The sequence below is a fragment of the Anser brachyrhynchus genome, assembly GCF_964034855.1.
Source record: "Anser brachyrhynchus genome assembly, chromosome: 14".
Taxonomy (NCBI): domain Eukaryota; kingdom Metazoa; phylum Chordata; class Aves; order Anseriformes; family Anatidae; genus Anser; species Anser brachyrhynchus.
In genome coordinates this window covers 6,211,022-6,224,883 of record NC_137709.1, presented here as the reverse complement: position 1 = coordinate 6,224,883, position 13,862 = coordinate 6,211,022, and the positions used below count along the sequence as shown (strand labels likewise).

Genomic DNA, 13,862 nt, shown 5'->3' with positions numbered 1-13,862 from the left:
TCACAAAGCAACGCCCTCGCCCGCCTCACCTGTGTGGAAGAATTTCCCTGAGTATCCCAAGTTGAAGGTGAAGTTTGGGATGTGGGTGCGCAGCTCGTTCTGCGTGTCGAACAGCGCCTGCGAGGGGGGGAGAGAGCACAACGGCCTCAGCCAGAGGCAGCAGGGGACAGCTTCACCACCAAACCTGCAGCAAAGCACACGCCAGGGCAGGAACCTTTGCCCCTGAAAGCTCCGGAGAAGGCTGCAGCAGCAGCCCTGGGGCAGAGGATGCTCTGAGGGCAGGAAAACTCATCCCCGGAGTCTGGAGCATCCCAGACCTGGCGCAAGCTCCCGGTCTCACCCCAGTCCCACGCAGCCCCTGCCCACCCAGCCAGGACGTAACAGCAGCACCTTGACATCTTCCACCTTCATGCGGGTGCCCTCCTTGCCCACGAAGATGTCATCGATGTCCACCAGGATGTAGCGGTCGAGGGGCAGCGAGAGCCTCTTGCCCGTCAGGAAGGAGACGGCGTCCACGAAGACCAGCTTGTGCAGCCAGAAGCTGAGGTTGTTGCCAAAAAGCACCCTCTGGATGCCGTCGTGGAGGCCCAGGTCCTGCATCACCGTGGTGTGCAGCGCCACGTCCACGCTCATGTGCGGGATCGACTCGGCCGACTTGGTCTTGGCCAGGAGGACGGGCTCGTAGGTGGAGTGGTTGGACTGGAAGACGGTCCAGTCCTCGCCGGGCAGCACGCCCTTCTCCACCTCGCTGGGGCGCGTGATGTACAGCAGGGGCGACTTGGGGTTGATGCTGCAGTCCTTCAGCGCCAGGTTGGAGTGGAGGAAGAGGGGGAAGCCCTTCAGCTGCGCGCTCAGCAGGCTGTTCTCGTTGGCCTGCCAGGGGAGAGACGGGCGAAATGAGGCAGGGCAGAGACAGAGAGGCTGGGGAAAAGGGCATTTAAAGAAGAGCCAAGCGCCACGTAGCTTTGCTTTTTATTCTTTCTGTTCTGTTCTTCTCGCTGCTGTGCTCAGCCCCGCCGCCTGGCGTGGCTCTGCAGGGGGCAGGAGGCTGCTCACCTCCCCTCCGGGAACAGCTCCTGCCCACCCTGGGTGTGCAGCCCCAACCCTGTGCCCTTGCCAGGTCCCTTCCCCCTTATCTCCCTCACCTGCAACCACCTGCAAACCTGCCCTTCCCATCCCCTGCCATTCCCCTGCAGCGCCTCAACAGGACAGGATTGTCGAGGGGAACCTGCAGGGGCACGGCCTCGGGCCAAACTCATCCCGAAATCAACACCCGCGGCCACACTCGCCGGCTCCCCTCGAGCCCTGTCCCCGGCCACACCAGCTCGGCCCCGTACCTTGAAGAAGCCGATGATGCCCACGCCGTACTCCACGCAGTACTTGTCCAGCAGCTCCCGGTTCCAGGCGTCCAGGTTGACGTACTTGAGGATGTTCTCGTAAATGATGAGCGCGAAGCGTCCCCGGTCCTTGTCGGTCAGTGTGGGCATGTCCCCCTTCCCCGGGGCGATCTCTGTCCTGTACTTGAAGCGGCTCGACTCCAAAATGGCCACGATCTCCTGGCCCAGCTGGGAGTAGAGGCTCTCCACGAACACCAGCACCAAGGGGTCCGTGCGGGAGGAATCGGCCACCTTGAGGGCCTTCAGCGGGAGCAAGCGGGAAGGGGCGACCTTGGGTTCATCGCAGTCCGGCCCCGGCACGTCCCCGGAGGGCTCCAAGCCCCGTTTCCACCCATATAAATAATACGCCGAGACGAAAACACTGAGCAGGCAGAAGGCGAAGAGCAGGAGCAGCACGACCTGGGGAGATACCTGGCGGATACCCCTCCGGGCCCTCGCCAGCACAGTCATCCTTGCATCCACGGGCGAGTCGGGGGCCCCCTCCCCTGCCCGCTCCCCTCCCCTCTCCAGCCCCAGGGGAGGGGAAGAGACGTACACCGCCACCACAAAAAAAAAAAAAAAAGGTAAGACGAGATCGAGTAACGCTACCACTAATAAATTAAACTTCCAGCGGGGCGCCCGTGCGCGCGCAGGCTCTCTCTCCCCTCCAGCAGCCCGGCGTCCCTCGCCGCCCGCTTCATGTCACCATGGCAAACGCGCCGAGAGTCCCCGCGGCCAGCCAAAATCCCCGCGGCAGCAGCGGCCGCGGCCCCGCAGCAGCTCCATGGCCTCAGAGGGGCGAGGGGGCGGCGGGCGGCCTCGGCGCGGCGCTGGGCGGCCGGGCGGCCATGGCGGCTCCCTGGGGCTCCCGGCTCCCGCAGCTCCGCGTGCTGCCCTGCAAGAGAGAGGGGGGAGTGAGAGGACGGGGAGGGAGGGGGGCACAGCCAGCGCCGACCCACGCCGCGGCGTTGATTTACGCGGGCGTGAGGTTCTGGCAGATCCCTCGGAGAGGTGCCGGCGTGCCGGGGCTTGCAGCGAGAGCGCCTCGAGCTTGCGGCGGCGTTGGGATGCCCGCGTGCCGCGAGGCCCCGGCGCTGTTTGGGATGCAGCGGGGGGGGGTCCCCAGCGGCCCCCACCCGGCTCCAGGAGCCGGCCGAGCCCTTCTAACACGCAGCGGTCCCGCTCCTCCCTTCCCCGCTGCGAGCGCGTGGCCCACACCCTTTTATTCTGTGCTGGCTCCAGCGCCGGTCGGGTCCCTCGGCGCACGCCGAGCGCGCTCCGCACGCACCGTATCCGCTTTCTCCCCCGCTTTATGGCCGGGCTCCTCTCCTCCCACGCCAGTGGGCTCAGCGGGGCGCCCAGAAAGAGCCCGGCTGCGGCAGGAGCAAATCAGGCAGAGGGAAACCAAGCACCCCTTTTAGATCCTGCCAGACCCCGCCGGCTCAGCCCGGCTCGCGGGGACCCCGAGCAACAGGAGACGGAGGCCGGAGGCACGGCGGTGGCAGGGGGACGAGGAGGGAGGCCAGGGGCTGGTAACGGGGATGAAAAAGCCCCTTTAGACGGCCGGGACACCGCTGCCCTCCTCGCCCCGTGGCTTCCTGGCACGTCCCCGACCCGCGGTCCCCTCCGGGCACGGCCGGTGGCAGGGGAGGGATGAGGGCAGGCAGCCAGGCGCCGCGGGCAGATCCCACCAAGGCCGGCAAGACAAAGCCGAGGGGAAGGCGAAGGCGAGCAGGAGCGTCCACGTGGAGCCAAAGGGACCTTGGGAATTTTTCTTTTTTCCTTTCTCTGCGAAAGGGCCGCTTAAGAAAGAGGAAGAAAAAAGCGCAGACACCACCTGCACGGAGGTGAAGGTGCCTTGGACGGGGAATACTGATTCTGGCAGGGCATTTCAGGGGGAAAAACGAAAAAAAAGTGGTGGAGGGGATGAGGCAAAGCCCCGCTCCCGGGGCAGAGCTCCCCGCGGGCAGGCTGCAGCTCCCTCGGCACCACAGGAGGGGTTTGTGCAAGCGCAGCGTTACGGGGGATTGGGAGGGAGACAAAAATAGAGCGCCGGCATCCCGACCGCGGTGGCAGCCGCGGAGGAGGGATCCGTCCCTCGCCCCTGCCCGGAGACGGCCCCAAAGGGCAGCCCGGCGCCTCGCGGCACACCTCGGCGGGGCGGCGGGGCCACGCACAGCTCCGGGCTGAGCCCCTTCCCCGAGGGAGCAGGCCGGGAGCGCAGCCAGGCAGGGCTGCGCAAGCGAGCAGCGACCAGACGGATCTAATCCGGGCAGCGACGGGATTAAACGTGGCCAGCTGCAGAGTAACGGGGATTACGCGCTGCGACTTTGCGGGGTAATCCCGTCATTCCTGCCCTTACCTGCAGCGAGGTCTGCCCCGCGCCCGGGCTGTACCCCAAACCTCCCGGCATGGGAGAATGAAAAAAAAAAAAAAAGGCCCAAAGTTTTGGGGAAAAAACCAGCTTCCAGCTCCTGGCTGTGCAGCGCGGCCGTCCCGTGGGCACCCAGACACGGGGCGCTGCGGGGAGCGGTGCCACCTCCCCGCGGGATCAGGGCGGATGAGCAGACAGGGGACATGCTCAGGTGCCCAGCCCCAAATCCCGCGGGCACCCCTCGCCCTCAGGTCGGACCGTCGCACCGCCTCCCGTCTCCCAGGGCCTCTTCTGAGAGCTTTTAATTAGGGTCCCTGGCGGCGCGCGATGATCAGGCTTTGGAGACGCGCCTCCGGGAGGCGCAGCCCGCGCCTCTGTCCCCACGTGCCTGGCCTCGGGGACACCCACCGGGCACGGAGCACCCTCCTGGCCAGCTTTCCGCTCACCCTTTACCCTACAGAGAGAAGCGCCAAGCTGAATGCCTCCCTTCTGGCCCTGAAATGCTCCGCTGGCGCTAAAAATACCCCGCGAGGGTATTTTCTCTCCTTAATTTCCTCCCGGTTTCAAAACAAACAAACCAACGACATTCCCCTTCCCTTCTCCTGCCTCCCCGGGAAGCGAGGCTGCCTCGCACCCAAGCCCCCAGCCCCACGGGACCCCCAGCAGCCCAGTGCACGACCCCGCAGCCAGACCCGGCGTCCCGGGGGGCCGGGAGCCGCAGGAATCCTGCTGCACCGGTTCCGCGCTGGGCTGAACCCCGCCGGGGAGGGAGCTGCGGCACGGGGAGGATGCTGAAAGGCTTCGGGGAGACGCTGCGGGGCTCTCCTTGTGCAGGCAGGTGCTGGGGAGCTCGCCGCCTCCTCCCCAGGGAGCTGGACGGGAAGAAAACACGAAACTTAATGGAAAAAATCGTTAAAAAAAAAAATAAAACCGCTTTTGTCGCCGGGATTTATTTCTGCTGTTGCTTGCGGCCACCAGGAGTAACCCAGCAAGGGAGGAGAGGATGCGGAGCCGCCGGCAGCCAGGCCCGTGCGTTTGGGAGCACGGCACTGTCGGCTCCCATTGCCAGCCTGCCACGGGTTTAGGTCCAAGAACAGAAGTTGTTCTACACACCGACAGCCTTGCTCTGTTTTTCTAAAACAAGAACGGAAGCATGAGAGTAAAACAGAAAAAAAAAATAACCAAAAGAGCTGGCAAGGTGACAGCGGGAGCTAAACTTCCTTTTAACCTGATTTTCAGAAGCTGCTCAGGTGCCCCTTGAACCCCACGGTGGTTATTTAAAAGACGCCAGCCGAGAACCGCGGCCTGAGTCCCACGTGCAGACCCCACAGCCCAGCACGGCGCCCGGGCACCGCGGCACAGAGCGCTGCCAAACCGGAAAGGACGGCGGGAGGAAGGGCTGCTGAAAACGCCTCCGTCCCTTCGGTTTTTGAATTACAGAGCAAAGCACTAAAAAGGGGGGGGGGGACAGGAGGAAGAAAGCCGCTCCCCCACGAGGGGAGCCCCCCGCACGCCGGCCCGGCCCGCTCCCGGTTGCCGGCTGGCTTAGCGCCGGCGCCCGTAATCCGGGAGCCTGACAAACAGCATCAGCATCACAGCCGCTGGCCGGGGAGCGGCGGGGCAGGACAGGGGGGGGTTCCTGCCTGGGGGGGATGAAAGGTGCCGTGGGGGGGCTCTCAAAGGCACCCGTCGGCTGCAGCCTGCCCCCCAAATATACGCAAGGAAGCGCGAACAGATGCGGCGGCGAGAGGAGGGCCGCCGGGCCCCAGCAGACCCCCCCAGCGGCCTTTGATTTCTGGGGGGTGCCCCGGGTCCAGCCACAGGTGCAAGCAGCGAAGACCCAGGTGGTTCCCGAGTCCCCATCTCACACAAATCAGCTGTCCCGGCACCACCGCCCGGGCACGGGGTGTGAGCGCCGAACCGAGGGTGCGACGTGGCCGAGAGGAGCTGGGCGGCCAAATCTCCCCCGTGGCTCCCTTGCGCGGCTTTGGGAAGGGCTGCAGGGCAGGGAGCGAGCACCGACCTTCCTGGGGGGCAGCCCCCAGACCCACAAGGGCAAGGACCCCGTGCCCGGACCCCAGCTCCAGCAGCTCACAGACCCCATCACTCAGACAACCCACAGAGACGTTCCCCAAACGTCCCACCTGCTCCCACCAGCACCCTTCGGAGGGGCACCCCGGGCACTGCCGCCCCTCAGAGCGGCGTCCTGCCCCCCCAGGGACCCTTCTCCCTTCTGTCCCCCCAGATTTTGAGGCGGGGACACGGCCCCAGGCTCCCGGAGGCCGCAGCAGGGCCGGCACGCCGGATAACCGCCCCGCTCCCGCACGTAAGCAAGCCCGGGGGGGTTTAAGCCTGGATGGACGAGGATTTAGAGGCACGACGTTAAATTGCGTTGCTCAGCTCAGCAATTTGCAATCGCCTCTGCTTGATCCGACGCTTCCCTTTGCACATCCAAGCTCCCTGGGGTCTCGCACAGCCCCGCCGGCACCCCAGGGACCGTGGGCGACCCGCGGCAGACGCACGAAGCCAGCCCGGTTCCCGTTAAAAGGTTTAAACTCCCTCTCCAGGGAGCTCCCTTCGCTCTGCCGGTAATATTTAGAGGGCTGCGGATGTGAAAGCACCGAGCTAAGCGCGTCCTTGGAGGGGACATTAATGCCGCGGCATTATTCGCGAGACGACCGCGAGCTTCAGGCGGGGGAGCCCGCAGAAACGAGGCGGCCAGCGTGAAAACCCTCCCTTCGCACACCTACGCCTGCCCCGTGCCTTATCGGCCGCTGACTCGCGGAGGCGGCGATCCAAGCTGCGTCTGGAAACACCTCCGGGCCAGGAGCGCTGGCGCCTGGGGGCTGGGGGGGGGGGGGGGGGAAGAGCCATTACAAGGTGCAAACGCAGCCCAGATGTGCAGACCCCTGCCCGTCCCCGGCGAGGGGCTCCCGACGCCAGCCCCGCGGCGCTTTGGGCCCAAACGAGCTCGTTTTGGCCAACGCGGCCCCGCCGGTAGCAAGGCGAGCTGCGGGGCCCGCTCGCTATCGGAGCGGCTCTGTAGGGCCCGATAAGGGACGGCTCAGCCGCAGATTACACGGGCTGCTTAAGTGCTCAGCAAACAGTAGTTACAGCATGCCGGGGATGGAGACAAACTGCTTACCGGCAGGGGCACGGCCCGAGCCCGGCTTGCCGTAGGACGCTGGCATCGTTGTCCCCAACCCAGTGCCCCAAAAGGTGTGAAATTAAAAAAAAAAAAACAAAGGACGACGGCAGCCACGGGCAGCCCCCAGCTCGGGAGGGCAGGGACACGGCTCAGCCTCCTGCCACCGCAACAGGGGAGGCACCGAGACGAACGATGCGCCCAGTGAAACCGGTCGGGTCTTCACATAACAGAAGTTATTTTTGGCCAAAGCGTCTGGCTCCGAAAGAGACGTTTTTCACCCAGAAAGCCCTGTTAACGCTTCGGTTTTACTGGAAAAGCTAACGTTCTCCTCGGGTTTTCTTCAAAAACCGATCGTGAAGGCGTGTCTTTTCCCGCAGAGGGAAGGGCAAGCCGTGTGCCGGCGCGTGCACAGCTGCTGCAAACACTTGCTGAATTTTTGGGGCTGCGATGGACAGCCCCTCCGCTCTCGGTGCCAGGAACCCCCGGGGGGGGTCACCCCGAGCCCCCTGTGCTCGCGAGGCCGGCCTCACCAGCCCTCAGCACCTCCCGAGCGTGCCAAGGTCCTGCCCCGGTTTCGGGGAGCGTCCCTGCCCTTCGCCCCCGGCACGTCCCACGGCGCGGGCTCGGCTGCCCGGCGCGGCGAACCGCGGCTTTCCGACGGAGGGCCTCCTTCCCGACCCCGCAGCCCTGCCACGCGTCACCCTCCGGGATGTGTGCGGCAGGTCCTCGTGCCAGTTATCCGCCCGCCTGTGAAAACGCCTGCGTGACACAGGGCCGCGGGAGGGCTGAGACCCTCCTATCCCATCACCTGGCCGCCGCTCCCCATTCACTCCACCCCGTGCCCGCACGCTCGTGACCCCCGGCACGATGCCCCCCAAAACCTTCCCCGGGAAGCCCCCGGACACTTGACCCACGCCTCAAAGCGGCCCAAACCACGGCCCGGGCATCCTCCTGGCTGCCTTGATTTTCCTCACGTCCCAGCACCAGACAGGCAGCCCCAGCACCGTTTTTACCCAAGGGAAAAAAACGAGGCAGGATTTGACAACGATGTGATTGTTGGGGGTTGGAATTGGACGATCTTGAAGGTCCCTTCCAACCTGAGCCATCCTCTGACGTGCCCGAGGACAGCACCCGGGGCTTTGGGGACTCAGTCCAGCTCCAGGAGCCCAAGGCCAGGTTATAATCGGGGCTACGCCACTGCTCCCCCCTGGAAAGGCTGGGGTGCTCTGTGGGTTCCTCTTCCTCGCGTGGATTTTTCGCCCTTGAAGCCTGAGGAATGCCTTCACTCACGAGGAACGGCTGTTAGGAAGCGGAGCTTGGGGAATTCTCCCGAACCCTAATTGAAAGAGACGCTTAACGAGGAGAGTTTCCTTTGTCTGTTAATTGAAACAGGTTCTTACTGACAAAACTCTCCATGAATTTTAAGTGGGTTCACAGGGGGAAAAAAAAAAAAAAAATCCCCTCAATGAATCAGATTTTACTGCTTTGAAATGCGCCGTGTCGGTTCTCGCGCTTCTCCGAGTGTCCAAGAGCCTTTCTGGATGAGCAGGGTCTGAATTTCAAGCACTTTCGAAAGGAAAAGGACTAAAGGAAGATAATCTTCCATGAATTTTTAGACTTCCCTGGGAGCAGGCAAGGAGGCACACTGTATTGTCACCTGCTGTGAGGACACCAACCCTCCAAAAAACACCGACTGAAACCCCTCCAACACCACCCTTTGCGATTTCCAGCACTGCTTGACCAGGTTTTCCCCGGAGATTCGCTGGTCCTACTGGAAGCTGAAGAGGAGGGAGGGCTTAGCTCAGGTTCTGCACGGCTTCTCCGAGGTGCTCGATGCCGCTGCTGGGCAGCGGGAATCCCACAGCCCTCGGCCAAGGCAGAGCTCCCCACGTCCCCGCTGCTGCCCGGGCAGCGCTCCTGGAGCAGAGCGAGCCCCAGGGTAGGGACCAGCCGCTTCGTTTTCCTGACAGCTCCCCGCGACGGGGAGCCGGACATCTGGAGGAGACCAGCCTCACCCACTCGCGGGAGACCCACCAGCTCTTCTGGGGACCACGGGCTGTCCTGCCAAGCGCTAACCTGGCCCCGAAACGTCACTTCTGCAAACGAGCGTCCATAAAACCGCAGCGCAAAGCGACTCACGGCTTCCCTGGGAGCTGCTCCTGGAGAACGGCGACCCCCCGGTGCTGGCGGCTAGAAGCGATGGCTGCGGGGATGCAGCCCCCCACGAGCTGCCCCGTCCTCGCAGAGCTTTCGGGGATGCTCCCTCCGCTCTATATCCACCCTGCCTCTGCTCCCCGGGAGGAGCGCTGCCTCCGAAGGGCTGGGTAAGCTCCGGGCAGGCTCTGGCTCCCAAAATCCAGTCCTCTGGGGCAGGCTGGAGGGATGCTGCCCGGCCCAAGGTCGGGGGCCAGCCCAGGCAGAGGTCGGATCTTTTCTTAGACCGACGGACGCAGTTGGAAAAGCTGGCACGGCCGGGGCACGCAGGCATTCCTCAGGCCCGGGAGCACATCTGTTTTTTCCTAAAGGTATTAGTTAGGCTAATAAAAGACATTACCTCTCCGCGCAAACTTTGCCACCCTCAAAATGTACCCGAGGCTGCAGTGCTCACCAGCCCAGGAGAAACACAAACGGAGACCGGGAGCAGGTGCAGGGCACAGGAGGCACTTGCAAGATTTATTTCCACCCTCCCAAACATCACGGGCGAAGCCCACGTTTGTCCCCCATAAGTGCGGCATCGGGGCTGCTGGTCCCCAGGCCGCCTCTTGTTCCTGAGGCTGCAGGAACCCGGCAGGATTCCCACGTGAAACCCGTTGCATCAGCTCTGTCCTGTCCCGTCCTTCTCCTCTTCAGGGGCTCAGAGCAAACGTACGAGGAGCGAACCGAGCTGCGGCGTCCCACCTCCGCCCGGTACTGCCTCCGCCTGCCCCACGCTCCCCCCAAGGCCAGCGCAGCCCAGGAACGAACGAGGCTGTCGGAGGAGATTTAGCACAGCCCGAGCCGCACGTTCAGCCTGCAGGCACCGACAGCATCTTGCAGCCGTATTTCAGCCACGCTCCCCAGGAGCAGGACTGCGCCGTTAACCCCCTTTGCTTTTTCCCCTCTCCCAACACCGCTTCACGCCCCGTCTTCACCCCCAACACCAAAGCTCCAAGCCCTAGGGCTGCGGGTCCTTAGGAGGCTGAGAAGGAGCAGATGGTTGTTGGGAAGGAGCTCTCTTCCCCGCCAGGGCCCCGCAGGAAGGAGCTCACCCCACTACAAGGCACCGCTGCCAGCGGGGAGGACGCCCGAACCGAGCAGCCACCAACCCCAGCCCCCTCGCTGCCCAGCCTGCAGTCGCGGGCAGGATTCACGGCTCGGGATCGATTCATCTCCTGCAAGCCCTGCCATTCCAGTCGATGGCTTTTGCAGGAAAACAAAATGAATCATAAGCTACGGGCTGCCCTCTCCCTACATCCGCGCCGTGACTCACCCAGCCTTGCCAGGGGTCCTGCGGCGACGGCCGCTCCGCTCCTCCGCGCACGGGGACGGGCACGGCGAGGGCGTGCGGGGCGCCCGACACACACGCTCCGCTCCTCGCGCGGAGGCACTCGGGGACCCCGAGGTCTGCGACAGGCCCTGAGAAAGCAGCAGCCGACATCGGCTCTGCCCAAACCCCGAGGCGCGACACCCTGCCCCCTCCTGCCCTGCACCTGGCCCCAAAACCGCCTGCACGCACGGGACAGCGCAGCGTAAAAACGCAAAAAGCAACAGCAGCACCTCAGCCAAAAATAGCCCCATACCGAAGGAGCCCAAGGGTAGGCCTGAGGTCCAGAAAGCCCACTCAGGAGCAGGGCTAGCAACATACCATAGACTGGAAACCGCAGCCCTCCGTGGCCATAAAGCAATTGCAAGATATAGGACCCCAATATTTTGTTTCTCCCTGCCTTGAGTCCTACCGTAATTCTAGCAAGATCTAAGTCAACAGCCAAAACTAAAAGATTTAAATATATATATATACACACGTAGAAGGCAAAATCCCCCAACCAACCAGCCCCCTTATAACCAGCCCCCCTCCCCGAGCCCAGCCCCAGCTGCCGGGGAACCGCACACCACCGCTTCGCACCTCGCTACCTGGCTCCCCCCTTTTCTTGACTTCCTACGACGAAGAGGCAGCCGAAAACACAATTTCCAAGGAGAAGCAACTTTATGGGGCTGACACGAGGCCGTTAAGCACGCACAAAGTGTTTGCCCCGTGCAGGGGAGGAGGGTGGAAGGCGCCTTCCCTCGCCGTGCTCCGCAAAAACTGGTGCCCGCTGGCAGGAGCACCAGCACGGAAGCCAGTGACACCTCTGCAGCAGGGACACGCTCGGCGGTGCAGTATTTCACGACAAATCACTGAAAAAAGAAATATTAATCATTCTCTCTTCGCTCCAGCCTGGTTTCTGACTTGTGAGGCATCTTTCTTCTTCTGTTGCAGTTACCACCAACAGCGCATGAAAATCCGTCCTGTTTTAAAGCGCTGACAGCTCGACGCAGAAAGAAAAGGGAAGAAACAAAACCACCTCCAACAGACAGCCTGTTTAACTGGGGTGGGTTTCCCATCCTCACCCCAAACAAAAACAAAACGGACCCACCAGCTTCCCAAAGACACAGGAAACGGGAAACAGGGGAAACACGCAGCGCGTTTGAGCTCTGCCAGTATCACCCGTGCCCTGCCAGGCCCCGCGCCGTCCCCCGCCGCAGCCAGCAGCCCCGGCGATGCAGAACCGGGGGGATTTGCCGGCTGCAGCCTGCAGGTGGGCTCGCACAGCCGGGCAAGGCAAGCCCGCAGACAGTGGGATGGGGTCTTGCGGTGATGTGTACCCACACACCGACACTCCCACAAAGGGGCATCCAGAAACAGAAGCATCCCGTCGCCGCCTTCGTCATTCCCCAAAATAAGCGCTCACACGGGCGGAGAGAAGATGCTCGACCACCCCGCCAGAGGCCGGCGAGGGTTTTTTTTCCTGTCCTATCAAGCCACGCACGTTTTTCTCTATTGTTTAATTTCCTTCTTCTCCACCCACGGCAAGATCACTCAGAAGCGAGGAACTTATTTCCTACCGAATTCCTCCCGGCTGTTTGATTTGGAAAACACCATCTTCCTCCGCCGTGCTCCCCGCGCGCAGCCCGCGGGAGCAGGCACGGGGCCGCTCACCTCCCTGCTCGCGCCTCGGCCCCGGATGAGCCAGCCCAGCCCCGGTAAAACACACTCTTGAGATTAAAGTAACAAAGATGCTGCTTTGTTGCAGGAAGAGCTGCTGTTTCAAGGAAGAGCTGCTGTTTCAAGGCTGCCGCTGACAAAGCGGCGCTGCAAAGCGCTGGCTTCCCAAGCCTGCGAGCGCAGGTGGCGCGAGGAGCCAGCAGGGACGTGGGAAGGGAAAGCCCCTGCTCGCAGGAGGACCCCGGCCCGCCAGGAGGGGGGAGCTGACCCCACGGATCCCCAGCACCAGCCTCGAACAGAAGCAAAGCCTCCAGGTGACAGCGAGAGATGGCCAAGCTGCACGGCTTCGGCACCGCTGGGAACCCCAGGCCGTCCCCCACCGACAGGGGACAACCTGCCTGCACAAAGGCAAAGGTGGAGTCAAAAAACACAAGACTTTGGGGGAGGAAAGAATACAGCTATACATTAAAGCTCTGGGAGTTCACTCGTGGCTGACTAAATACCGGGATCTCCTCTAGAGGGGATTATAAGGTGCTTTATGGAGACTCCAGCCAGAACAGCAAAGCCTCGCCAAGTGACTGGAGTGGACCATTACAGCGGTTCTTGGCTGCGCTGTTCTGATCTCTTTTAATCCTTTATTATTTTTAATTAACGTCGCTTACGCTCTTCTGGAGTGGGGATACCACAGGCCTTACAACCCACGCCTTTTGCGCCCACGTTGCAGCTCGGCTCTGACCTCTCCCAGACAGTTTGCATCATCTCCCCGTACTGCGGTGCCTGCACAGAGGTCAGGAGTCCTTCAGAGCCCGATGCCCGGGCAGCTGTGGAGCGAAGGCATTCGTAACCACCCTGCACGGCTCGTCCTGCTTCCTCTGCTCTTCCAGAGCCCCCGGTGCAGCACACTGGGGATGGAAAGCTTGAGAGACACCAAGGGATGCGAGGCCTGATGGAGCCAGGAGCTTGGCGGAGCCGCCAAGTTGCGCTGGGAGCGGTGGGCTTGGGGAAAGCAAGCTCTGCTCCTCGTTACCCCTCGCAGAGCACCGTGAGCTGGGAAGCGGCAGAAATAGAGGAGGAGAGCCCAGCCACCCAAACGCAGGCCGTGTCGGGGGGGCTGGCGGCACGGCCGCCCCCTCGCCCCGCAGCCCCACGTCGGGTCTCGGAGGTACGACGGGCCGCTCCCCACACCTGCGGCACGCAGCTGCCTCACCCCGGCCATCCCGGGGGGGGTTCCCCGAGCCCCACGGCTTGGCCGGGCGCTGGCTCCACGGGGCAGAGAGGCGACAGCGGGCACCGGCGGGATGGAGAAGCACGGAGCCAGGCTGCGGGTCCGCGGGTGACTCGGGTGTGGGTGCTGAGCTGCCGGGGGGGGGGGCTTCCAGGCACGGCTCCCCCAAAGCGGGGCCACGACGGGGCGAGGCAGAGCCCACCGCGGCCAGCACCAGGACCAGCACCAGCACCAGGACCAGCACCAGCAGCACCGGAGCCCCTCGGCCTCGCCGGCTTCGAGCCCCGGAGGCAGCACCAGCAGCAGCAGCGGCAGCACCAGGCCGGAGCTCGGCGTCCCCGGGGCCTCGCCGCCCTTTGTCTGCGGGCCCCGCTCCGCCTGCCTCCTGCCTCCCGGCCCCCCCCGCTCCCGTTACCGGCCCCGTACCTGCATGCCCCGCCGCGGGCCCCGCTCCGGCTCCGCTCCGCCCCGCCGCCAGGCCGCCGCCACCACCGCGGCCACCGCCACCGCCGCTCGGCTCAGCCCAGCCCGGCCCGGCCCGGCCCGGCCCGCCCCGC

General features: G+C 63.7%; 1 protein-coding gene across 1 annotated transcript in view; it reads right to left on the bottom strand.

The window, feature by feature from the left end:
* The window catches only part of NDST1 (N-deacetylase and N-sulfotransferase 1), a 21,962-nt gene extending 8,100 nt beyond the window's left edge, over positions 1 to 13,862 (bottom strand). The window contains exons 1-4 of the mRNA XM_080555644.1: positions 13,732 to 13,862; positions 1,338 to 2,271; positions 391 to 873; positions 30 to 117 (exon numbers count right to left, since the gene is read on the bottom strand). Coding sequence (XP_080411770.1) covers positions 30 to 117; positions 391 to 873; positions 1,338 to 1,847 — 1,081 coding nt within the window. The 5' untranslated portion in view covers positions 1,848 to 2,271; positions 13,732 to 13,862. The remainder of the gene's footprint in view (positions 1 to 29; positions 118 to 390; positions 874 to 1,337; positions 2,272 to 13,731) is intronic.